Source organism: Fundulus heteroclitus, chromosome 18 (genome assembly GCF_011125445.2).
Source record: "Fundulus heteroclitus isolate FHET01 chromosome 18, MU-UCD_Fhet_4.1, whole genome shotgun sequence".
Classification (NCBI taxonomy): Eukaryota; Metazoa; Chordata; class Actinopteri; order Cyprinodontiformes; family Fundulidae; genus Fundulus; species Fundulus heteroclitus.
The window spans coordinates 19,715,041-19,742,646 of NC_046378.1; the positions used below are offsets into that span (position 1 = coordinate 19,715,041).

Sequence of the window (27,606 nt, forward strand, 5' to 3'; positions counted from 1 at the left end):
GGACTCTGGAGCAATGGAGGAAGGCGATGTAGTCTGATCGGTGTAGATGCATCTTCTCCCAGAGAGATGAGTGCATTAGGGTAAAAAGAGATAAGTGACACGTCCATCATGTCTCGTCCCCAGTTTACAAACCTGCTGTGGCAGTGCCATGATCTGGAGTTGCTGCTGTGGGTGGGCTCAAGGTTTAGCGCTGGTATATGCTCAAACACTGATGTCAGTTGACTACCTGAATATAGTGAATGACCAGATTATTCTACCAAGATTTTTGTCCTTCACTGAAGGCATGGGGCAGAGTTTAAAATGGCGAGGGCCAGATTTATCAAGCTCGAATTATGCAAGAGTGGTTCAAAGAGTGTGAGATATCATTTTCATGTACTGGTCACCACAAAGTCCAGACTTTGACCACACTGAGAATCTCTGGGATGTGCTTAAGAAGTTTGCCCAGCGGTCTGACTGTCCCATCATCTTTGCAACATCGGAGTGAAAAATGAATGTAATCTCTGGAGGACAATTAATGTTGCGACATTGCATAAGCTTACACGAACAAGGCCACAACATTCCTATTAGAAGCTTACAAAGACAAGAAAATACTTGGTCCATCGGGCTTTAAAGTGCTAAATACCGTGGTATTTTTTATTTTAAATCAAAATTTCACAAAGGTTATAAAAAGTCTTCTGAAAACTCCTTTACTCACTATTCTGGCATTTAGTGGATAAAAATAATTTTGGTAATCCTAACTGACCTAAAACAGGATAAGTTTAGTCTGATATAATGTCCAAAAGGGAGAGGGGGGAAATTGGGTGTCTTTTTACACTGCCTGTGAAAAATATCCGACAGCCTCTCAAACACACAAATCCTAAATCAAACACTCACCCGATGATGCCTCGTTGCGGCTTGGTCGCCGTTGAGGAACAAGATTTAAAAACTTCTTTTTCATTTTGTCCTCGCCTTCTTTATTAATACTTTTCTGCAGGTTGTCAAAGAAAACGGGGAGACAAAGCGTTACATGGTTGATAAATGTGAAGAACAATGTTTGATGTGCGGGGAGCCCATATAGTACCTTCATCTTAGGAAAAAGGCGGTTCAGACCCCGTTTGGACTCCAGATTTCGAGGCTCCTTGACCCTCACACCAAGGTGCTTCATGTATGTATAGATAACTAACTGTATCGTAGTGCTGATGAAAAATAAAAAGAGTCAACTTGTGAGTTTGGTAACTGTATTTCAACAGGCAATGCTTAATTGTGAAAAGCACAAGTATGCATATTGTGACTTGTGCCATATGTCACCCCAGTCCTTCTCATACAAATTCTAGACTACCCATCTGTGCTGTGCTGACACCATATGGCATATCAAACAAGAGTGTTTCAATCAGTCACACTTTTGAATTATTTAATATAAACATGCTGCATAAATTACATGTTCTCTTTAAGAGTCTGCCCGGGTGCCTTATTTGTAAACTGCGGGAGATGCAGATTGGAGCTTTATTGACACAAAGGAATCTGTCAGAGTTGTTAAGTCTCCTTGGGAGAAACATCAAAGTCGTAAGGCCTGAGGTTAATGAATTACTACTTTTGACACAGATCATTTAAGCAAAGTCTGCTTTTAATACCCAATTTTATGAAATGAAAATGTTTAATGACAGATGTAATTGGGCTACAAGAATTTTTAATTTTGAGATCCATTCATTCAAAGAAGTAACAATAAATCTCTCTAAAAAAAAAAAAAATCAGCAAGCTTGTTAACAAATGAATATAAGCAGAACTGATAGTGTGATATGTCTTACCATTTGTCTTCCTCTGTGGTCTGAGTATTTAAACTGCAAGCCAAAAAGATTAAATATGATTGATTGAACAAAAATAGCTGGAAAATACATCATCGTTATACAGTATGTTTGCTCAATAATCTCAATGAATTCAAATATACGTACATTCATCTGCATCATTCTCATATCAATTACTGGCTTTTAATGCTTTGGTTAACTAATTTCCTAGGATGAACTGATCAGACAACAAACGGCTTCAGTAATATTTTTAAACAACAATTGCGTGCACACAAAGTGGTGTCGAGGCCAGGTAAATTTGTGATACATTTCTACAAGGTGAGACTTTAAATAGGACATTTGTAAAAACTGAGATGGAGAAGCAAGAAAGTAGGATAAACTGGACGGATATATGGACGGATGGACAGCTGCACTGACAAATACCAACGTACGGATGAAATGATGGGATGGACAAACAGAAAAGTCAGGCAGTGATTACTTTAAGGGGAACTGGTTGGAAATCCCAACAGCATAAACACGAGCCGGTGTGGCAGTAATCACAAAGCAACAGTTGCTACCCGGACACGCTAAAAGAAGAATGCGGTTTCACTTTTTGCTTTTTTTCTGGACTTTCATGCTCCTACCATGGGTAAGTAAACTGTGGAAGAATTGGGAAAAAAAAAATTAAATATTCCCCAAAGCGGATGCGTTTTACTTTGCCACCGTGTCTCACTTCCTGTCTGACTCACGACTTCCCCATCAACCTGAACTCCAACAACAACAGACCCCTGGGCTATTATGGTCAGACAGTCAGAGACGCAGTCGTCGGGAATCATAAGCAATCTAAGGGGGACCGTTCCCTTCAAAACATTCCAATAGCAACGGATGTTCATACGACCCCATTTTCTGTCAGATCAGATGCTAAATCGCATCCAGAGTGTTTTGGTCTTGAGGTGCTAAAATCTGTTGCAGTCATCTCTAAACAACTCCACATAAGAGGATAACTCCTTAAAACTATTTTACAAATGTACAATCTATGTTGACGAGGGTTTTCAACGGAAAAACTCTGCACCAACAGTCAAGCTTGGTGGTGGTGGCATCATGCTTAGGGGTCTGCCTCCTCGCTGGAAGTATCGGTGCACAAAGTGGAGAAAACAATGAAGGAGGACTACCTCCACATCCTTCAACTCAAATCAACAGATAGAGACTTGGACACAAGTAAAGATCACACTGCTAACAGGAAGCTTCTGGAAAGGCCCTCCAAAAGCCCCGACATCAATCCTTTTCAAAATACATGGACTTATTCAGTCTGTACCAGGGAACCAACCAGGTGTACCGGGAACAATTGTCAAACATTCAGCCAGAACACTGCCAGAAGCGTGATGATGGCTACATTTAACCAAGTATTAGTGGAGGGTCTACATATAAGTGTTTGTGCCTGTATGTATAACTCTGTGCGGATTAGAGAAAATCCATCTGTATAATCCCAAATCATTCAGTTTTTCGATCCTTTGAATCAGAAACAGTAACGTCTAAAATGAGTAATTAAAAGCCCTTATTTTATAGGTCATGATGATTGCATGTAAACGTCAGACCGGAACTTCCTGTGTATGCGTGAACACATCTACATGAGTGACTCACAGGATGTCATCTATTTTGGAGATGATGTTTTCAGCATATGAACGCTCCCGCTCAAGAACCCTCTCTTGATCCAGTCTGGCCAGCTCAGCTTCAGCCACCGTGAGGCCCATGCTGCGCTTCTGCCTGAAAAATCAAAACATTTATGTATTTATTTATTTTTTTTATCTATGGATCGCTGTTTTCAGCTGTAGTCACACATCAATACCGGAATAAAGTACACAGAATCTGGGACAGAGGGACGATGTTCTTATATATATAATACAAACTATTGGACCAAAGACATCAAGTATTCACACTTCAATCCTAAAAGATTGACAAATGTCAGAGAGGTCATGTTTACCTAAAATCCTCAAGGTTTTTCTCAACGTCAGCTAGCAGGGAATCCTGCAGTGTTTGAACATGTTGCCTGTTTATTTCCTCTGGGATCAGCTCCGTCCGCCGCCGGTCTTCAAAACAAAAACAAAAAATACACTAAGTACACTAAAGAAAAGGTTAACACACTCGAACATAAATGGTCAAACAAAGGAGAAGAAATTTCATCTATGTTTATAGTAAGCAATGTGACATACATACCAAGATCAGAGGAAACAGATTCAGGAACAGGAACCTTTAAATTCTGCAACAGAAGAGGTTTTAAAATCAATTGGCTGCAATGACGCCATCTTTGTTTAAGATATCAATGCCGTAGTAGCTTGGTACGTAAAGGCAGGGGTTTTGCTAACGATTATGATCTGAGTATTAGATGTATAATTACAAATATACTAGAATAATTTTGGTCCACATTAAACGTTAAACGTGTGCCATGCTGGTTCCACTCACTGCTCCCCGGTCCATGAAAAAAGCGTGAAGGTCCATGAAAACCCGTCTGGTCTCTTTGGAGTTGGTCTGCTTGTAGAGGTCAGCGTAGAGGTAGCACAGCTGAGAGCAGAACGTTAGGATGCGTTTAGAGAATGTCAGGTTGCATAAAAACAGACAGATGCTTGTGCTTAGGAGGGTCTTACCACAGGAGCGGGTTCGAACAGAGAGATGACATGATGCAGGAAGGCTGCGAGGTGGGCAGGGCGAGACTTGAGCTGCTCAATACTGTTAAAGCAGTCACACTGGCCGTTTGTCTGAAACACATGCACGTCTTTCTTTAATCCTCCTTACAAAAAGGCACATTCCGGATGCGTAAGGAGTAGAGAAAATATACATGACGCTCGTGTCACACATCAGGCTGTAAAAATCCCACCTGCTCTTGGTCTCGACCAAAATCCTCGTCTTCAGCTCCGATGATGCGAGAAGATAAGGGACTGCTGAAAGAGGTGGGTGACAGAGAGTCCTGTAAAGACAGAAAGAAGATAATGCACATTAATCAGAATCCTTATGGACACGAATCTCCTCCATTTGGGTCTCTTAAAGATTGGTTTCAACATGTCCCTTTTAAGGACAAAATTATTTTATAACAAACAAAAATTTATTGAGGATTTTCTCTAATCCACACATTCAGGTTCTAGTATGTGCTGCACAACATACTGCAAATGCATCGTCATGGCAATAAGCGTGTGCAATATTCGTATCGCAGAGGACTGTTTGGAGTGCAATAATTATTGGGGGATATTTCTTAAGGTTAATGAACTTGTATTTTATATTTTGATGTATTATTTGGCCAATTGGACATAACAGCAGCAGATCCGTGGACTTAAAATTTTGTCACGCCATATTGGAGTATTATTGTCACGATAAAAAGTGATGATAAAAGACTATTTGCAGCTTCTTATATAACTTTGTAGCTGTGACTGCATGTCAATTAGCCCAATAGACATGAATACTATCCTTGAAAAACATTTAATAGAGTAACATATAACATATTAAAACAGAATTTGACAAACATTTCATCAGGACACTAGTTACAAAAAGAAGTGAGATTTTTTTTATCATCAAACTGCACAAAGTAACTGCATTTAATTAGATTTTTGATGCCCAAGAAATCAACAGTGACAAAAATAGCGAGAAAAATCCAAACAAAAACAATCCTGACAATCTGGCTGTTTTGGGGGTTTTCAGACACCACTAGTTGGAGTTTATCGTTGTCAAGATAAACTCAAATTCTTATCACGATAAGAATTATTTGGTGACATGATGAAACAAATAGATAAAGGCCCACCCCTAACCACAAACATATTTGGATAAAATGGACATCATCACGCAGAGGGGTCCACACACATTTTAGAGCCGGTATAAAAGTCCTGCAATGATTCTCAAAGGATGTTAAACTGGTCAGTGCAAAATTGGTGACTTCACTGGCAAAAACCCAGCATTTAATCAGAGGCAATACATTTTTAATAAGGTTGCAGTCGGGGCAATTATATAAGGCTAATATTATTTTTGCTTTGTCTTTTTCAAAGCGAGTTTTGATTTGTTCCCGACATTCAGACCGAACGGCAAGGATTGGTCAGCGTTTTTAAAGGCCTGCTGCTACCACAGAGATCCAATCTCCTTTTTTGCGATTACATAATGTATTGGCTACTTTCAGAATGGGAGGACGATTTTACCCAGTATAACAAAAAGTGTTTCTGAACAGGATTACCAACTATGGCTTTAAGTACCTCAAATTAATATAGTTAATGCTGTTAATGGGAGTACGTAAACTGATGACCAACAATAATAATTTACTCAAACTTTATATGCTGGTATTTTCTCAATTCCAGCATATAAATGCTTAACATGGTGAAAGATTAGACAAAAAGCCTTTGGACTAGTAAGTGAAAAAGAGTTTAAATACCAGGTCGGTGGTATCCTCTGCCTCCGCCTCTGGGGAGTGGAAGGAGTTGAAGCTGTTTCGGGGGGTGCTCTTTGGGCTGGGACACAACTCTTTTGGATACGGGCTTTCTGGAGACGCTGGTCCAAACTTGCGTGACATCTAGAAATATATGGGAGATGGATGAGGCATTGCTAAAGTCAGACAAAAGTATGCAACCATTTTCACGTAAAACTGGGCCGCTTTCTTAGTACAACACATTGGTTCATTCATAATTGACACACGCTACACAAAAACCTCCTGACTAACCTCAAAACATTTACGACAGACTATAAGTAATCCTCAAACTGAACCAGGAGTTTGGAAGTGACGTACGAACTGCACCAAGGAGAGCGTAAACACACGTTCCCATCATACTTCCAGCTTTCAGTCAGTCGGCCAGCCAGGCTGCTGCTTGGTCTCGCACACTCGTATCTTTCGACGGGTTGGGATGGGACTTTTGAAAAAGGACTTACTTTTGCATACATCTGCTTTATTTTTGGAACCCTATGCATGGCGTTCTGGCATGTTTAGATCTATCGCCTTTGAATATTCTCGCGTGATTTGAGCCACAGCGTGTTATTTGCATGTCAAGATGGCAGCGCTCGTGAAAATCACAGAAAGGATAAGTAGTTACTTTTTACTCTATATAGGCACACGTTGGTACAAATTCATGAGTGAAAATACTTATAGTTCACCGTATTATAATGAATGAAAGAAAGAACATTTGCGGGGGTTTGTTTGACTTTGTGTAATCTGCATTTCCACCTAAGAGACTCATAAAACACTGAAAAACTCTAGTCAAATTATAGATTTTAATTTCAGTCAAACTAACTTATGAGACTAAAGTCAGTGCGTGTAAATTACATGCTCTGACTTTGAGAAGATGATGAAGAGCAGCCAGTACTTACGTAATCGTGACGCTCCAACTGCACCAGATCTGTGCCGAAGTCTGCTTTAGGGGTATGTGTGCGATCCGATTCATATATGCTACCGTCGTCCGTATCGCCGCATGAAACAGCCTCCTGCAGATCCATGCAGGGTTGGTTAAAGTTTGAACAGTTAAAGCTGGCCAGAGTGCATAACTGTATATATCGATGTGTGCAAATTAATGAGTCACGCAGTTGATTTCTTACATTTCCAGAATCTAATTTCATGAAATCTAACTGACAAGCAGAAGCCCTTTATATAACACCAGAGAGATGTAAAACACTCTGCCATGCAGACACAAAAGACTGGCTTCCCACAGAGGAAGCCTAATCCTTTGATAAGATTAGGATTAATGTTTGTCTGGAGTGATTCCCCCAAAATGTGCTGCAAAAATGATGCAAACATCGTTAGGGATGTGTCCTGGTACATCTGTGTCAGTGGATTTCCTGTTTTCCGGGCTAAATTTGAAAGTTGGTACCTGTGTTGTTCCAGTGGCCTTGAAGAGCTGATCCTGCAGCTGAGGAATGTGTTTCTTAGCTTCCTGGATGTCTTTCAGTAGTTTGGAGGAGGGGTTCCTGGCGTACTCCTCTTTCATTGCCTAGACAGCGTGACGGGAGGAATCAAAACAAGGGACAGGTTTGAGATTCTTGTACACAAATAGGCAAGCCCACACATCTGGGATCTTTGCAAAAAAAAAAAAAAAAGTCTTTATGCAACTTTGTCAGGTTTTGTCACATTACAACCACAAAGATCAACGTAGTTTATGTTATCTAATTATGTTATACAGGAGTAGCAGACAACTGTGAAAAGGAAGGACAGGAATAAATGGCATTTCACACTTTCTTTGCAAATAACAACATGAACCACGTGGCACGCTTTCCGATTCTTTTTCAGTCTTCTACATATGTGTCTAACACCTTTGCACAACTAGAGACTGAACTTTTGCACATTCTTAGCAAAACAGCTCAAGCTCAACCAGACTAAATGGATGGTGTCTGTGACCATTACAGTTTAACTCTGGATTTAAGTCTGGACTTTGACTGGACCGTCCCGGCACATGGAAATGCTTTGATCCGAATCATTTCATCGTTGCTCTGGCAATACTGAATGTTTAAGGTTGCTAGCTTGCAAGGGGACCTCCAATTCTGTCTTTAGGCTCTTAAAGCATCTAATACTTTTTTTCCCAAGACTGCTGCTCATCTCTGACCAGCTTCTCCTTCACTGTTAAAGAAATGCAACCCCAGAGCAAGATGCTACCCCCACCTGTATCACCACAGGGAGGAATTGTTCATGGTTGTGTGCAAAGTTAGTTGCCCTCTGTATATAGTGCTTTTTAAGTGGAAAAAAATGTTCATCTGCAATACCTTTTCCATTTTTTTTGATGATGAACAGAAAGCTATGGAGATTCTGGTTGTAATTTGACTAAATTTAAAAAAAAGCTCAAGCGAATGAATACATTTGCAAGGCATTACAGACTAGAGTATTAAAGGTAAACGTTTAGATTTATTTCTGCTTACAACATGGGCTGTTCAATCATCAGTAACTGCCTCCGACACACATTACTCAATACAGAGACATTAAATGTGAAGCTTTCATTTTCAGAAACAGTGAAATTGCAACATTTGTCACAAAGGCTTTATACAGAAACTCTGCAAAACGTCAGGTAAAGTAGCTCCCAACCAAGGAAGCCTACAGCGTTAAAGTGAAAGACGGTGGATAATAGCCATTGTTATGCTAACCTGCAGATCCTGCTGTTCTTTAGAGAGCTTCTTTTGCAAGACATCAGTCTTCTGGTTGCAGGCACTGCTGTTTTCTTCCTGAGGGTTGAAAAAAAGTAGGAATTAATCAGCTCTTAAAATCTGCTTTCTCAGGGCAACCTCTACTTTAGATCACTAAAGGGAAAACTTAGAAGCAGATGACAAACATTACATTCTTTATCTCATTAAAGATTTATCCATGCAGATCTTTTATATTAAAAGATGGGATACAGATATAGAATCTGCAGATTGTTAAAAGACAGAGGTGAGACGATTATAAGAAGAAACAAAAAGTACCTTTCCTACCCATGGAGGTAATGAGGGGGAGAGGCGGTCCAGGGGACTATAGGGGCGCTCTGCTGCTGGAGAGTTTGGAGAGGATATGCTAACACCCAAGATGTCCGGTTCTGCTTCAGGCAGAGGGATCTGGGCGAGACCCGGAGGCCGTCCCAAAACCGTGAGGGCCACATAGGAGCCCGCTAAAATGAGAAGCCAGAAGAATTACACAAGCTCATCATCAGTTGTGTGGCTGTTTAAAAAAAAAAATAAAGAAGTTTTTGGTCAAATGTGTCCAAAGGAACTAACATTTGATAAGTTTCACTACTTCGGTGTGGTTAGAATGTGTAACAAGGGTCCCGTTAACCTGGAAGACAACAGTGGCACAACGATGAGAATTAAAATGGCATGAAAAATAACATGCAAAGCCAAACCTAAACAATATTCCCTGAAACTGTAAACGGCAGATCCCACCCAATGTCCAGCAGGTGGCAGCATAGAGCCGCTTTACCGAACCAAGACATGGGAAAACTTGTCTTTATGGTCTATTTCCTTAAACTACCTTGATGATCCTGTCTCCCGTCTGAACACCTGCCCGCATAGCAGCCCCATCTGGCAAACACAAAGGACAAAAAAAAAAAAGCATTTATCCAACCCAAGAGGCACAACAGAAACAGAAACAACAGAGGAAAAAACACGGGTTTTGAAGGAGGGGGAAACAAACGCATCTTCAGGGTAGAATTGTTGATATTGCTACGAAATGAATACTCCAAATTACCTCGATAGACCAGATGCGGCAAAGGGCCTATTTTTGGAGGACCATAACAGTAGTTATATTACAAGTAGGACCTGTTTTACAGCTCCACCCCAAACAAAGGGATTTAGGCACGAGACAGGTTATTATGGGAGCCACGTCTGACTCTACACTCAGGAGCGCAAAGCGAAGGTAGTGTGCAAATCCAAATGGACAAAAACCAGCAAGGCTTGGCAGTGGCCACAATCTGCTGCTAAGGTCCTAAAAAGGCTGGGGATAAACATGCAACCATTAAAAACAGCTATCATGTGTTATTGCGCTATATAAATAAAATTGAATTGAATTGAATTATTATATTTCCAGAATACTTGCTTACTGGATGTTGATAATCTTAACTTTAGCTCACACTTGATAGGATACACGAGGAGGGCCAGAGAGAAACCTGTTTTAATTTTGATCATCATTGTTGTCTTTACAAACTAATGATGATCGGGTAAAGATGTAAAAAAAGAAAAAAATACATGTATAATTTATTGCGGTAGAACATTTGAAAGAATCCTGCTTTAAATTTCAGTACATTCATTATGAGCAAAAACTCACAAGTACTACTAGAGTAGTAGTGCCACATTTATAGGCTTCACTGATACGTCTTTTGTAATATAACCCAGATTGTTTTAAGCTACGCTTCTATAAATGTTATTAGCCTTTCTGGTTTGGTGACAAAAACGTCAATTTCTCTTATCGAACGGCCACTAGGCTAAACACCAGCGTAAGGATGGCTGTTAGGGAGATAAAAATCTAAATCTAATGTCAGAGAATTGCATCAGAGTGGCATCTTGTGATAACCGAGTGTCCATTAGATACCATCTACATGCCAACCGGCAGTCTGGGAGGCAAAACAGGAAAAATCATTTTCTATCATTTCATCACAAATGTAAACATTGTCAAACTAAGACTCATTATCAGCGACAAACAACTCGGTTGGGTTTTGCGATAAATAGCTGGTGGATATGTGACAGAGCAACGTATGTCCCACTGTCGGGTACTGTGGTGGCTCCGTGATGCACAGGGCCTCTTTCTTTTCTAAAGGCCTTGGGAACCGTGTTAGAGTGCATGGCACATTTTAGATAATCTGGAGACTTCTGCCAGAAAACTAAAAGTTTGCTGTCAAATCACAGTGGGATTATTTAAAAAAAAGTAAAAATCTTTGATGTTCCCCTGGAGGACCATTACAGCCATCATCTTTAAATGGAAAGCACATGGTACCACAACAAACCTGCCCAGAGGGCCGTCCAGCAGAACTCAGAGACCGGGCAAAAAGGGGCCTTAATCAGAGACCAGCAGCTGTGACTACCACAAAAGGTGGTTCTCCAGAGTACTGACTTCACTGCAAAAAGGGAACTAAAATAAGTAAAAAATGTCTTGAAATTAGTGTAATTTTCCTCTTTAAGATTATTTGCCAATGGAATAAGATTTTTGCACTTAAAATAGGAACAATTCATCTCTAAAATAAGATAATTAGATATACTGCACTTGAAATAAGACGATGGAGATGAATTGTTCCTATTTTAAGTGCAAAAATCTTATTCCGTTGGCAAATAGTCTTATTTACCTGCTCTAATCAAGGAAAATTACAATGACTTCAAGAAAATTTCACTTACTTTTAGCTCCCTCTTTGCAGTGTTTAGTGAACCGCTATGCACACTGAAGTTTTCTGTTATTCTGTCATATTTGTTGTTTGCTTCACAACAAAGAAACCTACATCTTCAGTTGTAGGTATGTTCTGTAAATGAAATGGTGCAAACTCTCCATCCGCTCCATTTTAACTACAAGCTGTGAGGCAACAAACGTAAAAATTGTCAAAGGGGTGAACACTTTTGCAAGACAACGTACGTTTATATCTCTAAACACAAGACTAGGAAGAGTGCTTTCTGTGTTGCCTTAGAAACGGGAGCGCGTATGGTTAAGCCAAAAAGGAAATTAAACAGACAAGCATTGATGACAGTGCTTAACAAAAAAAAGAGTTCCTTCCTCTCCTTTTTCTGTCCACAACCACACAAGCTCAGCTGTGTGCCGTTTTTAGAGATCGGCAACAGGACTACATCACCCTCTACAGGCACAAAGTCCAGAAGCCTCGTGTTAAAAGGAAAGTAGAAGCTGCAGAAACACTAATGCTTCTGTGCAGTAAAGAAAAACGCTATACTCCCAACTGAGCCTGCAGACCGTAAGCGTTAAAGATTCATATAATTCACCCCAAGTATCACTTTTAAACACGAGTTCCCATGACATTTTGTGAACTTGGGATGTTTTGGCATTAAAAAAAGGAGCCTATAGCCCTTCTGTGAAGGCTTAGGCCAGACATTGTTACTGTAACATCTGGTTTTTCTTCCTTTGAAGAGTAACACTCAACTTTACCTTCTTTGACCAGCTGCACAAACACAGGGTTGTCACCGCTGACAGTGAGCCCAAAGCCATTTTCATCTTTCTGGATGATCACACATCGCTGGACAAGACCTGTAAAGTGAGACATGGGACAGGAAGAACCAGGAAGTCGATAAAAGACGGTACTTTGAAGTTAGAAACAAAAAAAAACAAACATTGTGACAGAGAAATACAATCTAAGGCTCATACTTGTTTTCATGGTTTAAGGTTAAATTATTGAAGTTGAGGTTCTCAAATAGCAAAGTTGATGTTGGTTGAGTTTCACATCCCTATACATGCAAATAAAAAAAAGAAAAAAAAATACCAGACTTTGTGTTTGTTCCTCCTAACCTATTAGTCACACTAAAATCAGCCTCAAAAGGAAAGCTGTGCAGCGAGTGTGGCCGAGAGAAATAAGCTGCAAAGCTGGTAGTTAGATGTGAGCAACGCTCTCAAACAACTGCTGTTCAACACGTACGTCTAGCATTCAGGAGTTAAGAATCAAGATAAGATCGCTTAATAAGTAAAAAGGTGTTCGATCACAATTAACACTATGTATTTTGGTAACATAAGGCTAGATGTTTTTATCTATTTTGTGCAGCACTTTGGTCGGTGCCTGCTGTTTTTAAAGTGCTTTATAAGTAGAGGTGGCCTGGCTAGATGCTGTCCATTACCTTATTAATCCTAAATTAAGAAATATAACTTTTTTCAAAGAATGCATTTAGAGTCTTTGTTCCCCCGTGAGCGTTTTCACGTTTTTGTCACGTAGCGACCAAAAGCTACAATGACGTTTTGTGATCGACCAACACAAAGTAGTGTAATTGTGGAATAAACGGAAGGAAATGCATTTATATTTGTTTTGAGATTCTGAGAAAAGCGACACCGTTTAGCTAGCACAACCACTTTGACTTGGCCATTGTAGAACGTGAATATGGTTTCGATATAGATCCTTGTAACGTTTGACGCATGTTTAACGTCACGGTCCTTCTGAAATCTAAACATTTGCTTTGGTCTCAAGTCTTTACTGCTGTGAAAAGGCGTCCATGAAGCATAATGCCACCTTTTTTCATGGTGGTCATATAGTTTTCAGGTACAAATGCCGTTCAGCTGAATTTTAGCCTCGTCTGACCAGAGTACCTTCTTCCACTTGTTTAGCGTCACCTACGTATCTTTGTAACAAAATGCAAGCGTATCTGACAATTTATGTGGGCGGCCATGTCTTGGTAGGTTTGCAGTTGCTTGGGACATTGTTTTACAGCCTGACCCTGCTTTAAAAACACAAACACAGCTTTATACCGGAGTTGTCTAGTGCGTTCCTGGGTCTTTATGATTGTGTTTGTTCACTAATCTTCACTAGCAGACCTCTGAGGTCCTCACAGAACACCTGTTCTTATATGTTTTCCTCTTCACAGTTATCCACTAATTTGTGTTGGTTTATCACAAAAATATCCCCATAACATATATTGAGGTCTGTGACTGTTACAAGACAGACTGTGAGAACGGTCAAAGTGTTTTAGTAATTTTGCAAGGAACTGTATCCAGATATCAGAGAGATAAATAAAAGGAACATTAGCATTTTGTTTTGTTTTTTCTTGCTTTGTTTCATGATCATGGTGGAAAGGGATCAGAGCTTATATCGCGTGTGGGCGACAGAACCAGACTGACAGGAAAGCTAATAAAAACACTCTTTACAATAATGAAAAATACAAAATGAAACTGTTTTTCCTTGTTACAAGATATTCTCTGGTTTCTTTGTACATTTTATATATCTTGTAAGAAGCAGATTTTGAGCATGACAACTTATTTTTTCCAGTGTGTTCAAGATTTTAATGGTCAGTGCAGCAACAATAAAAATGTTAATCATTTAGGGTTAGATAGGGATGTGGAAATTGGAGGGGACAGCAGCTAATACAAGGAGAGAAGCCAGGGAGCCATTTGGGACAGTATGGGGGGTGGTTGGTTGGTGGAAAAGAGGGTTAAGTAGAGCTAAAGGAGCAGGGGGAAGGGTAAGGGTGATAGGGCAGGGGTGTCAGGAAAGCAGATAAAGCTATTTGGGTTATACGGCGCTGGTGTGAATCTGCCTCTAGATTTGATTTTCTGTCTTTAGCTGAAATTTTAAACATCTCCGGGTGGTCTGAGAGATGATTTGGGAGTGGTCCTATAATTACTGCTCAGGTTGAACCATCTGAACTCATGCATTATTCAGAAGTTTAACTCGTGTGTAATCGGCACCCTTTGCTGAAACACATGGAAACGTCCTCAAGGGGATAAACTGACCTTTAAAGCAGCCCAAGCTCTATCAGCATCACAATGCCAAAGGGAAGGAACCAAAATCAATAAAAACACGGCTAACAAAGTTCAGGCACATTTCCTTACGGGTAAAACAGAGCATTTAAACGTTTAAATTTTGATTTATCGCAATTCATCCTTAAGTTTTAATTCATGACAGGAACAAGCACCGGTGGGGGGAAAAAAAAAAAAACAGACAAAACACACCCATGCGTTCCTAATAATGACAGGAATGTATTATCTTGACAAACAGTTTTCTAGAAAAGCAACTTCAACACCGTCATTTGCAAACTGGTCTATCTGACAGCAGCTCAAACGGTGTGTTCAGTCAATGGACCGTGTGTGACGTCAGGCTTCTTACGATGAGTCATTTGATAAGAAATCTCAAATGAACTGACTACGTGGGCCATTACTGTGCTGAAACAGACTCCCAGCTGATGTGAGAGGCATGCGAGGCCAGCCGAGAAGAGTTGCAGCGGCACTCGGACCCCATGTGGATGATGGTGCTCCATGATGACCATAGATTCAGGAAATGAGCCATCAAACCAAATTTTATACTGGGCATGAGCCAATATCAGAATCTCTTTGCCATGTCAACAAAAAAATGCTATACTTATCCAAAATATGCCTATTAAAAAAAAAAAACAACTGAACTTATTCTTATTGCAGCTAATATAACATACTGATTATTACAGCAATACTGTTTTTTTTTACCTAAGCATAAATAGAGAACTGTATTACTCTTTCACTATTTACTTTGTACAATATTCCACCTTCTGCTCTTAATACAAGCATAAAAGTTGATATTAGTGCCTTAATTCGTTGGGTTATCTGAACTGGGAGGCAGTTATAGCTTACCTACCGTTGTTTCAAAACCTCAGTAAGAGTGATGGGTGGCACTCCTTTAGTTTCCCCACAGTGACAGTCCATGACTGTTTTATTCAACTAACACATTTCCAAGCAGACAATTTTCTCCTTTTCAAATAGTAAAGTGAAGGAGCCTTCTTTCAGCCAGCAGACAGGCAGTGTGCAGCAAGATGTTGGGGAAAAGCAGATCTGTGATGCTGCTCCATACAGCGACTCTCCCTGTAGCTCTACGCTTCTCCAGGAGTGAATGCTGCTTGTCGGGACTTTGATGCAACCAACTGGGTTCCCTTATATAGGAAATTTTTGACCAACCTGTATAATCTGACCCAATCTGTATAATACGATTGAACTTGACTTTGTAAAGTGCCTTGAGATGACATGTTTCATGATTTGGTGCTATATAAATAAAATTTAATTGAATTGAATTTAAAATGAAGCGTTTTCAAGGATCCTGTTTATCTGTAAGATCTATGAACCACCATCAAGCAGAGCTACTGCAGCATTAAACAGTAACTATTCTTGCTAGGGCTAAGAGTTCTCGCTTAGCTGCTGTTCTAAAGCAGAGTGGTGGTCCATCGGCCAATGCAACTTACTACTTCTAGTAAATACAGATGCAAAACATCTGGATGCTTTTTTGTGCTTAATATGGCAGTCAACAATATATTTCTCATGCTAAGTCTAAACATGAAAGAGGAGTATCTTAAAAATGGGTTTAACTGAATTAGGTGTGTTGTTTAATACGTTGAATACTTTTAAAAAGTCAGTTTCAAAACTACTCCTCTCTTGCATCATACCGCAATGATGCTGTAGCCGCTTCAATAAGAAATGAGACAACAGGGAAATCACTGCTATGACTGTACAGAGCACAGTGAAATACACCAGTGTGTGCAGGATACTAGTAGGTTGTTGGGTACTTGTACGAGCTTGACTGGATGGGCCCAGTGCCTGAAACTTTCCTGATCTAGGCAGGCCACGGAAAAGTGTTTTGGACCACCCTTCGACTGCCGATGGTGCTTTGAATGGTGGCTCGAGACAGATCAGACGGACTCTTCTTGGGGTAGTCCTCACTTGGGCCGCACAACTCTGGATGAGCTGTAACTTCTTCAGAGCTGAAGTTCTCTGAAGAATTTCAGAGAACCTCGGCTCTGAATGACGACAAATAAATGTCACAGATAACATTAAGATTTCTGTAATAATCATTAAGCTAGATGATTTTGGCTCTAGCAGGTGTAAATGTTGTTTTACTGTTATACATAACATTAAATGAATTAGTTCATGGCATACGTTTTTGATTAATATTTTTGTAATTTAGCATTTTTATTCAAGCTTGTCATGCTGTAAGCATCTCATACCTCGCATACCTAGTAGTCAGCAGCAGATAAGTCAAAGACACAAATATCTTAGTTGCGTGCCTCAATGAATGGTCTATTAATCACGCTCTGGCATAATTCTCTATGTTTTTGTTTACAAACTCTGTAAATCACATGCTTATGTAACTTATCTCTTGGGCTTATCCCTTGATTTAGTGGTCCAGCTTGGGCTTTTTAATCACGCAGGCAAACATTTACATGTCCAGAAAGCAATCAAACACATCGGGCATTGGTTATTCTCTATCGGCAACTTCACACCAGGACCTTAATGCTGTCACACCGGCGATTGCACCAGGAAACGTCTTACCACAGGACTCGGGCTTTCCCTCTGTAAGCACACTGCTGTTGCCACTCTTCTCCACCACCAGAGCTTCTGCCCACAGCCCCCACCAGACAGCACAGCCGCACACAAACACGTCAACACAAATGACACAACAACCAGGGGAACACAAAACAGGAAAGAGAAAAATCATGAGGAAGAAACAATCATGGGAGAAGAAAAACTGAATGAACAAAAGGGCAGTTTAAATGAAAGTAATTAGCTTAGATAAAAGAGCCCAGAAAACAAAGGGTTTTAAGTCTGAACATATAAATCATGGAGTATTTTACCTTAATGCTACAAACCAAAACCAATTTAAAAAAATTGTGACAAACAAGCTGAAATCAGGAGGACAGTTCATGCAACACGCAGAAACAACATAGACGAGCAGAAACCTACAGCATGCAAACACGCTAAAATCTACGACACCTTTTAAAATGAATGATGACCATAAATAAAGAGGAACGCGTAGGTGTAAATATTCAATATTCAATCTCTTCCTGTGACGAGTTATGTTTAATTGCCTCATCGTTTCAGAGTTGGAGAACACGGTCACTGGAAACCACATAGATTTACATAGATAACGAGTCATCGGCGTACTGCTGCATCACACAGGGATCAGCCGCCATGCGCTGCAGAGAATTTTCTGTTTTGTTTTGAATACTTCAATCGTCTCCTTCATCGCGCTGCCCTGGTCGCTGACAAACAGCGAGGGAAAAGTCACAATTTCACGGCGTTTTGTTTGGGGACCTCAACAATCTCACCCAGCAGGGATCCGACATGTGAGAGCGGAAGAGACAGAGCGGTTTTCTGAGTCCTTCCTGTACAGTGATTTTGTCTGATTTACAAACTTAAATATTTCTGTTCATCGAACACATCTTAAGGGCACACACCATCTGAAAAGTTCCTCCTTTTGCCTCATTAGACCGCAGAATATTTTCCCAAAATGCTTAGAGAGCATCAAGATGTTTTAGGCAGAGGTCAATTGGACCTTTGTGTATTAATTCAGGTCAGGCAGAGGTTTTAGCCCTGGAACTCTCAAATGGATGCAGTTTTTATTTTCCAGTCTCTCGCTTTTTTTCTTTTTTTGAATAACGAATCCTGACCTTCACGTGGACAAGTGATCTACAGCGGTTTAGACGTTCCTCTGGGTTTTGTGACCTCCTGGATGAGTCGTCGATCCGCTTGTGGGGTAATTATTTCTAGGCTGGACGGTCCTTGGAAGGTTCGTCACTTTTCCATGTTTTTCTCAATTTGTGGAAAATGTGTCCCACTGCGGTTTGTTGAGAGTCCCACAGCAGACTCAGGGAGCCTCTGTATCCTCGCTGCACACCTCTTAGCCCAGTCAGGAGGAGTCCAGCCCATGTTCAGACATGTCAAACTGCTGTTTGTTAGTCCCAAAGCCTTAGAAATGGCTTTGTAACGCTTTCCAGACTAATAGGTGTGAGTGACTTTGTTTCTCTTCTGTTCTCGATTCTCTTTCGATCGGGACGTGACGTGTTGCTTGTGGAGATCTTTAAACCTACGTCATGTTATCAGACAGCTTCTGTGAGGGTGATTATTTTTAAATTCAACCAGTCTGGTAGTAATGGGGTCTTGGCGCATTTCAAAAAATATGGTTAATCAGATTTAATTCACAATTTAAAAAAAAAAGGGGCCTGGTGGCTGGTTGTTTTAGTTAACTTACGTTAAGAAGTGAAATCATCATCTGAAAGCTGCATTGTACTCAGCCTATCTTTGTCTCAAACGAATACTTGTCCGTTTGAGTTCATCGGACAATGGAGGTAAGAAATATGTGAATGTTGCAGCACATTATGGACGGATGTATGCAGAGGACCGCTTTAAAACTGAAAGATCTGATATTGCACATTCAACAGTCCATTTATTTGTAGTCTTGTGGGTGTTTTGCAACGGTGTAATTTACAGATAAGTACTACTTCAGAATCAGAATCAGCTTTATTTGGCCATGACTGTGGGGACAATCAAGGAATTTGACTTGGTTACAAGCGTACAGGAATTAGTTATAAACATAGCAGTATGTAGGCGACGTTTGTCTGTTCTTGTTGTTTATTTTGTATTTGTTTTAAAAGACGATATTAATCACAGTATTTAACATCTGTGTAAAAAATAGAAATAAAAAAAAAAAAAAGATGTCAACATTGATCACTTTATCTCACACCAAATATGTAGAGGCTGGTGTGCTGCTGCCAATTCAGGGCTCCAGAATGCCGCCATAGTCCTACTGGCAACCAGTTTTTGACGTGGTGCATGAAAGTTTGCAATTAGGAGAACCGCTGGAAGTAAGCGCGTCTTCTGACAAGCCGATTTCTAACCGTCATACATTTTATGAAACACCGTGAAGGAGAGAGAAATGGTCAGTTTGCGTGCTTGTGTCTGAGAAAGGGAACAGAGAGATAAACCCAAGTCTGTCTGCTACATAATGTGGGATTCAGAAAAAATGCTCAGCAGGTCATTAACTATATTTGTGTCAGCAGTAAGCAGCCTGTTGCCACTCCTGCTTAATCCTTTATTAAAACATTAAACAAAAGTAGGTAAAGATTTTGCAAACCATGGACCAGAATGAAGGGTGTAGTGTGACTGTTAGGTGAGGTAAAGTACTAATTTGTTGGGTTTTTTTTACAAAACACTTCCTCTATTAGGTTGCAAAAACCCCTTTCACAAGTCAACCTGTGGCCAGTGTTATTGCGGCAATGTCCTTTATAACATGGGACTAAAGAAAACCAGTTTCAATTAGACGTGTGTAAATAACTTATTACACTGTACGTGTAGCATATTATAAGTAAATATTTATAGCAACTCCTTATTTGAGCTTTTATAAATACGACAAATGAAGCCAAACTAAAATACGTTCTGAGTTGCATCATCTGATAAATGTTGCGTCAGTGTAAAATAAAGGCCCAGTCTTTAATTTAAAAAAAAAACATCCGGTAACAACAGGTATAATAAGACCCTTTTCTGCTGAACTGGCAGCTGTTGTCTATATCCAAACGGAGTTTTTGGTCAGAAACTGAGGAGTTTCTTAAAGGCTCTCCAAATGTCATCACTGCAATAAAAGGGAAGCTAGTTTTAATGGACTTTTCGTCCGTCTCTTACTTTGTCCAGTTCGATCGACTTGTATGTTGACAACAGCATTGAATAAGCCAATCATTGTCATCAGTGATAGCTACAATTAGTTCTCTACATATGATGTATTAAAACAGAAAAGGAATATTCTCACAGATTTTACAGTTCTGTGAGCGCCAGAGCTTTAATGTGATACAAATGCTCAGTTGTGCAAATAAACCGCCACTTTGACATCTTGAAGTTTAAGATGTTATATTGGAAATGGGAGATATATTGATTTTTTTTTTTTTTTTTAAAGAGATGAGACTATATTGCTTATATTGAGAATTATATTTTTATGTAGCTGTTTGTCAATAATGTGCCTGTGAGACCTTTGGGATGAAGCTTTTATTCAGAGATGCATTTTAAAAAAAACAAACAAAAAAATTGAGGCCTTCAGCCTAAATTGAGATATTGCCTACCTCCAAGAGTACAAATGGGGAAAAATTCTTCCTTGGAAACATGAGTATCTAGGTTTTTGTGCTTATATCACAGAGAACGTGTGTTGTAGCTGGAGGCCGGAGCTACACACATTCCTCGATTTGTATTCCTTTTAATGGTCTACTACACCTGCTGTACTTTGTTTATACATGTTAGACATCTGATTAATTTTTATAAACAAGTGATAGTGTTATTACACACAAAAGTCCACATCAATTACCCGCTTTTCTAATGGAAAGTTTCCACCTAGCTATTGTGACTTACAGACAATCTGGTGGGAAATAGTCGGTTGTCATTGCTGAAAAGTTATTTTATTACTATTCGGCAACTTAAACAAAAAGCATCGATTTTTTGATAAGTTGTTGACCCAGCGAGATGAAAATCGTCCGACAGGTCCCTTAAAGTGAGACCGCTGCATCAACATCTAGCTTTAGACTTTTTTTTTTTTTTACGTTATACTATCTTATACTTATTTTGAATAAGCCAACAGAAATAGTTTTGTTGTACAGGTAGGCATCCATGCTAGATGTTATAACTTTATATTATAGCTCACGAGGAAGTTTAGTTATGTCTCAAAAACTTACTGTAAGTTTACAATCAAATAATGTCAATATTGATATTATAAAAATGTAAAAATGCTTTGTTGCACAAAGAGAATAAAACATATACCATGTTTTACCCTTACAACACGGGTTCCTGCTAAACATATTTAGAGAGAGGGTGGGAGGAACATACAGAGGCAGTCACCAGAACAGAGACGGCAGAGGAGCAAACGTGAAAAACAGAAACAAAGGCTGAGCCTGAAAATGAGACTGGGAAGTTACCTGTAGGGTCAAACTCATTGGAGGGAAGTGAGGTTTTCTCACTTTTAGGTTTCTTGTCTGGTGGATGGTCCTTACTGAGAATGCTGTTGGTTCTGAAGAAAGAAGAACATGTTTAAGAGCAAAGTAAAACCAGAGAGAGAAATAGAACGTCAACATGACCCTGAAAAAGGACGATTTTTCTAAATAATAGAGCGTGTTGTGGAGGTACATTTGTCCTACTTCTCGAACTTTCCCACATTTGTGACATTAAAAACACAAACTTCAATGCTCAGCGTTTTACTGGGATTTTATGAGAGCATCAACGTGGAGTGGAAGAAAATGATACGAGAGTATGGTAACTTTTTTTAAAAATAACTGAGAAAAGTCTTGATGTGCATTCGTATCCAGGTTCCTTTCTCCTGACTCTCCTAAATAAGATCAAGTAAAACCAATTGCCTTCAGAAGTCACCAAATTTGTAAATGCACACAAGTGTGTATTTTAATCCCAGTAGAACATTAGTGAACATCATGAAGCATCACGCAGACCCAAGTACCACAGCAAACGGATCAGGGAGAAAAATGCTATAATGTTATATAACATTATACGACACTTGGATCATCCGACGGAGCACTGATCAACCCATCACCTGAAATGCATATGGTAGAGCTGGAAACGTACCAATGCGCGGCTTTCACGCTAACGCGACATGCAGAGGAAACAGAGCATTCACCAGAGACGCAGACGAGAGGAACGTGACACGGCATGACAAGAGACACTCTGCAAATCTCAAGAAGAAAGCGCTTCTGAAAGAATTTATAGTTCTTCACTTTGCCACAAGCAAAGGGACCCCTGGAACGTGTTCATAAACTACATGCAATTGGTTATTTGTGGCAGAGAACTGACTGCACATGGATCTGAACTAAAACATCCCCACGCTGAAACAAGGTGGAGGCGCCTAAATGCTGTGATCAGGCTCGTCTTCAGCGGGGCCGGCAAATACAGGACAATTCAGAAAGAAAAAGCTGCTAGAGAAAGGGGTGGAGGTTCAACTTCCATGAGGATAGCATCCCTAAACATGCAGCCAGGGCCGTGACGGACTGGTTAGGATCAAAGCAGAACCTCTGCTTACAGCTGTCCAGCCTATCTGACAGAGCGTCGCCTATTCCGCAAACAATGTGCAACGACTTCAGTCTCTTGATATGAAAAGCTGGTAGAGACCTTCCTTCAAAAAGATCTGCAGTTGAACTTGTAGCCAAAGTTGGCAAAGTATTGATTGAACTGTCTGGAAACAACGTGGCATTTTCATTCAATTTCACAATTCTGCACCATCATCACTCCTAATCAGGTCAACTTGAAGTTTGTGGCTGTAACACGTAAGTGGACCCAGTTCTCTGCGCTACTGTCCTACATAAGCACAACATTCAGACAAGAGACCATTTAATAACAAATGACGATTGCTCGTTGCAGCCATCATGATGGCGTCGCTCAAAGGCCTTCCAGTAACCGAACGGGTCCGAGTGAGTCCACCGTGCGACACTGACACAGTCAGAGAGGACGTGGGGCAGCTCTGCCGAGGGCGTGGAGCTGAGTGCCACATAGCAGCCGCTCCTCGGCGGAGATGCCACAGGACGGGACTTCCAGCTTGAGCCTTCGGAGGCCATGTATGCCGGCCTCTGCCTAGACAGGCCCCAACTGTGAAAGGCCACTGTTCAATTGGCAGTGTAAGGCAGTCATGGGCTGCTCATGGAAAAAAGGGACCCCTTTGTCCTGCGCTTAGTGTGTGTGCATGAATGAGTGGGGGTTGGTGGGCTATGTCTGGTCTAAATGGTGAAGACTTCTATGTCATAGCACGACAGGCCAAGTTAAACTGTGGTTACACTGCTGTGTAAGACAGTTGAAGCAGGATAACGTAAAACATTGATGTCTTGCTTATTAGTAAAAAATAAAAATAAAAAATCTTACCTTATTGCTTTCTTGGTAAACCTGCAAAATAAACAGCACAATAATTAGACATTTTTATCGACTGAACACACAATAAAAAGCAACACACAAAGGATGAGCTGTTTACGCTGGTATGTAGGATGAATAGCAAGACGGCGTCCACATTTACTCCTGAGACTCGTATAGTGGTAAACATGATAATCCCGATCAAACGCCACAGTACTTCAGCCAGCTGCAGATTAAAGCCTTTACCAGGTCAAATCTGCTCTGCCTTTCAGATTTTTTTTTTTTTTTTTGTGGCCTGTTTCTGTGAAAAAAAAAAAAAAAGATCCAACACGGCACTGGACAGATTGCGAGAGATGTGCTTTTGGAAAGAATATCCGTGAGGAAAAGCCAAGTAAGAAATTAGAATCGAGCCAGTATTCATTGAACGGTTTATTTTCTGCAACATCCAAGGAACACGGTCCTTTTATTCTGCATCTCAAAACACAAACATTGTCAAACATTGTAATGTTACACCTACAAATCCCTTTACACTCCCCTCAACATAAATCTTCAGTCTCTCTGCCTCCACAAACACTGAAGTCTATGCTTTATTTAACTCGGTTTTTATTATTTCCACTGTTACAGGATTCTCGCTGGCGCATTTTAGTGTAAATGGAACGTCGAAAGTAGTCAAAGTTACGCAGAAATTAGACCGCTATGCTCGTTAAAAATTAGCGTGGCAGCCAGTAGGACGCGGATGTTTTAGAGCAACATAGAACAGTCAGTAAAGCTCTTGAACGTGCATCAGCTCAGCTATAAACCCCCTGAACACATCCAGAGAAGCAGCAGAACGAATAGCAAAGAACAAGTGTCTGGATAATGGGGATTAATCATAATCATAATCAATATTGTCCCTTTGCTGGAATAGACTCGTAACTAAAAAAAAAATCTTCCTCATATCAGGTACCCCTAGAGTTTGTGGGATTCCAATGGAGATGAAGGTTTTCTTGATTTGGGGTTCACCTAATTTCCTTAACACACTTTCTGTTTACTAGCATCTAATATGTCAAGCTCCACCTCCATATCCAATTAAATTCTACGATCATATCACTAAGCCAGTGCAACCAAACATGACAGCATAGATTAAGCATACAGCACATTATCAGCTTTATGTACCGAGTTATGGCCTGTGTGGAGTCCCTGGTGAGACGTTTTGCCACTAAACCAGATTTCACTTTCAAATCACAAAAACCTTAACGTTGTTTTGTGAAACAGAACACGAAAGTACTATTTAGACTCTTATTAGTTATTGCCCTGATGGACTGTTCCAACATGGAAATGGCCTACAGTAATAAAGACATCTTTAAAGGTTCATTATAATCGCCATATGTTTTTATTGTGTGCATTCAGACACTTATCGTTGTGTCAGAAGCTGCATTTTCGTTAAATGTTATATAAGCAATACAAAAAAAACGCGTCTCCAAAGGTTAAATGGGGCACATAGAAAACATTTAGTGGCAATTGCATTGCAAGCTTTTGAAATCAGAAAAGGTCCAGTAATATAGCACAAAATGGTCCTACAAATGCAGTCTTCCGTAATGGGGAGGCCTTGCGACTTACCAGCCCACATTAACTCTTTCTCCTTGTGACACTGAGCCTCATTCAGAGGCGTGCAGAGGCAGCTGAATGGCCTGTTTATAAAAATGCCTCAGACTGTAATAAGTTCCAGAGCTTCTAGCAGAAGTAGAAAAAAGAGCTTTAAGCAGTCCCCTCCCAAAGAAACCTCGGAGTTGGAGAGATGGAAAAGTCAGCACATAAACACACACACACATGCACACTGAAATTTTACATGTGAATGCAAAAGTTCAGAGATGGTAAAACTGAGTCGGCAGATGTTGTTCTTGGTTAATCACGCAGGAACAAATGACTGATGTGCAAGCTAAGTACTAGGCCGAGTGAAAAGTCAGACAAGATGTGTTTTATAAACGACTTTTTAAACAAGTGTTTCCTGGGGAAACTCCGAGATTAACCGCAAAAATTGTGTCTCTGCTTGTCTGGGAAAGCCTCGCTGTCAAAGCTGGTCAAGCTGAGCTCAGAGTATCTCTACTTACTCTTTAGCTGGCTTCTCTATACGTTTTTGTATTTGCCAACGTCGGCACCCTAATGACCACTTGTCAGAACGACCACAGATGCAGCACAAAGAAAAAAATAAACACTATCTGACATTACATCAAGCACTCATCTTCTCCTTTTTTTTTTTTTGCTCAGTTTGAAATAATCTATTTTCTGTACAAACTCAAACGCTGAAGGGTAATCCCAGATGATGATGTCATAGCTTTCTAAAAACTGAGCGACAAAGTAGTTAACTTGAGACAACACCTTAATGGATGCGAATTCAATAATATGTATCAATCCATAGATGCGTGGTGCAATAGAACAAAAAGAAGTTTTCTTTCCTTATGCATTCTAGTCTATCATCTAGATTAATACTACAGTCATTACATCCTCCCAACCAATCAGACGTAGACCTGGCAACGCTCTGTCACCACACTTCGTCGGTGTGTGATGGGGAAAGCTGGAATCGAACCCACAATCTTCCAATTGCAAGACAACTAACTCAACCCATTGAGGACCACCCTTTCTCAGAACCTGAGATGGTCCTCACACATTGAGACTTTTCAGAAAACGGCCCAGTGGAGACAACTCCAAGCAGTACAACATACCACAGAAGCTGCTGGTCATCCTCTACACCCCCATTATTCTGTGTGTCCCGTGTTTGTCCATCACCGTGTGGTTTGGCTCATCCACAGAAACAGGACAGGTCCAAACTGTAACAAACAATTTGGTCCGCAGAGAACATCATCAGGGCTGACCTTCCTCCCATTCAGGACGAGCCTAAGATCAGGAAAAACACATCCTGCACACAAACTCTTATTGTGCCGACCTGAAGGTAAAACGCTGAGTGGTATTTGCCAAAGCCAGCCGCCACAGAGAAAGTTTCTTCCCCCCCGGCCGTCTCTCTGACTAACACAATGGACACCTTACAGCCTGAGTAGTCAGCTACACTGCTGTGAACCAAAATAACTATACTGCAATGTCACAACTCAACCTCCTTTTTTTTCCTTTTCCCTACATAAAAAACACAAAATCCCAGTACATTTCAAACCAAACAGGACCCTCAGACAGAGACTGGTGCATCCCAAGGACAAAACCCCCAAACCTAAGATGAGCGGAGTGGTGTATGCAGTTCAGTGCAGTGAGGAATGTTCTGATCTTTATATTGGAGAAACCAAACAACCTCTCCACAGACTCATGGCTCAACACAGGAGAGCTACCTCCTCAGGACAAGACTCTGCTGTCCACCTACACCTTAAGGACAAAGGACACTCTTTTGAGGACCAAAATGTTCACATTTTGGACAAAGAAGACAGATGGTTTGATAGGGGTGTGAAGGAAGCCATCTACGTTAAGAGAGAAAAAGCAACCTTAAACAGAGGAGGAGGCCTTAGGTTCCAACTCTCAAAAACTTATAATGCAGCTATAGGATTAATACCAGCCAATCATCAACTCAATTTTCACCCTCATTCGGGTGATCAAAACATTATTCCTTTAAGCCAGGCCAATAACAACCCTAACGACTCCTCGTTACAGAGGAGTGGACCAGTTTCGGTTCAATCTGCTGGCTTAATGTCTTTTCTGACCGCCCATCACTAAGGGGTGGACCTGTTTCTGTTGAATTTCCATGTTATCTAAGCCATTACAAGGCCTTTGTTTGGCAGTAGTATAAAGCTTGGTACTCCACATTACTCCAGACTTTTTGAATTGAGGAAGCTTCCTGGAGAGGAAGCGAAACGTCTTCAACTACAAAAAACAAGTGCAGTTGCTTTGTTTTTTACAAACAAACAAGCAAAAAAAAAAACCTAAACAAAACATATTGTATAGTATGCATACTTGTCTGTATGATGTGAGTGTTGATTGTGCACATAATCATAGCCAAATAAAGATGGTACCGATTCCGTGAGGGTGGTGCACTTTTCTTGACACTCAAGAAAAACAGTGGGAAATAAAAGACGTGTAAAAGACGGAACGTTTTAAGGTACATTTACCCACAAAAATCACAGACAGAAACAAAACTGCGTAAAAGCTGGG

At 40.3% G+C, this 27,606-nt stretch overlaps 1 protein-coding gene across 8 annotated transcripts in view; it reads right to left on the minus strand.

Annotated features, from left to right (window-relative positions):
• The window catches only part of arhgef12a (Rho guanine nucleotide exchange factor (GEF) 12a), a 71,793-nt gene that overhangs the window by 16,915 nt on the left and 27,272 nt on the right, over positions 1–27,606 (minus strand). For 2 of the 8 annotated variants that reach the window (XM_036149474.1, XM_036149471.1), the window contains exons 1-21: positions 23,600–23,652; positions 23,494–23,514; positions 21,552–21,643; positions 17,152–17,217; positions 12,313–12,411; positions 9,706–9,755; positions 9,453–9,510; positions 9,174–9,346; positions 8,850–8,927; positions 7,589–7,708; positions 7,092–7,205; positions 6,166–6,303; positions 4,633–4,722; positions 4,403–4,513; positions 4,221–4,319; positions 3,975–4,017; positions 3,742–3,847; positions 3,402–3,524; positions 1,785–1,817; positions 1,061–1,175; positions 874–967 (exon numbers count right to left, since the gene is read on the minus strand). In XM_036149474.1, coding sequence (XP_036005367.1) covers positions 874–967; positions 1,061–1,175; positions 1,785–1,817; positions 3,402–3,524; positions 3,742–3,847; positions 3,975–4,017; positions 4,221–4,319; positions 4,403–4,513; positions 4,633–4,722; positions 6,166–6,303; positions 7,092–7,205; positions 7,589–7,708; positions 8,850–8,927; positions 9,174–9,346; positions 9,453–9,510; positions 9,706–9,755; positions 12,313–12,411; positions 17,152–17,217; positions 21,552–21,643; positions 23,494–23,514; positions 23,600–23,637 — 1,861 coding nt within the window. In that variant the 5' untranslated portion in view covers positions 23,638–23,652. Of the gene's footprint in view, positions 1–873; positions 968–1,060; positions 1,176–1,784; positions 1,818–3,401; positions 3,525–3,741; positions 3,848–3,974; positions 4,018–4,220; positions 4,320–4,402; positions 4,514–4,632; positions 4,723–6,165; positions 6,304–7,091; positions 7,206–7,588; positions 7,709–8,849; positions 8,928–9,164; positions 9,347–9,452; positions 9,511–9,705; positions 9,756–12,312; positions 12,412–17,151; positions 17,218–21,551; positions 21,644–23,493; positions 23,515–23,599; positions 23,653–27,606 lie in introns of those variants that run through there. The other 6 variants (XM_036149469.1, XM_036149466.1, XM_036149467.1 and 3 more) reach the window with 5 other exon arrangements.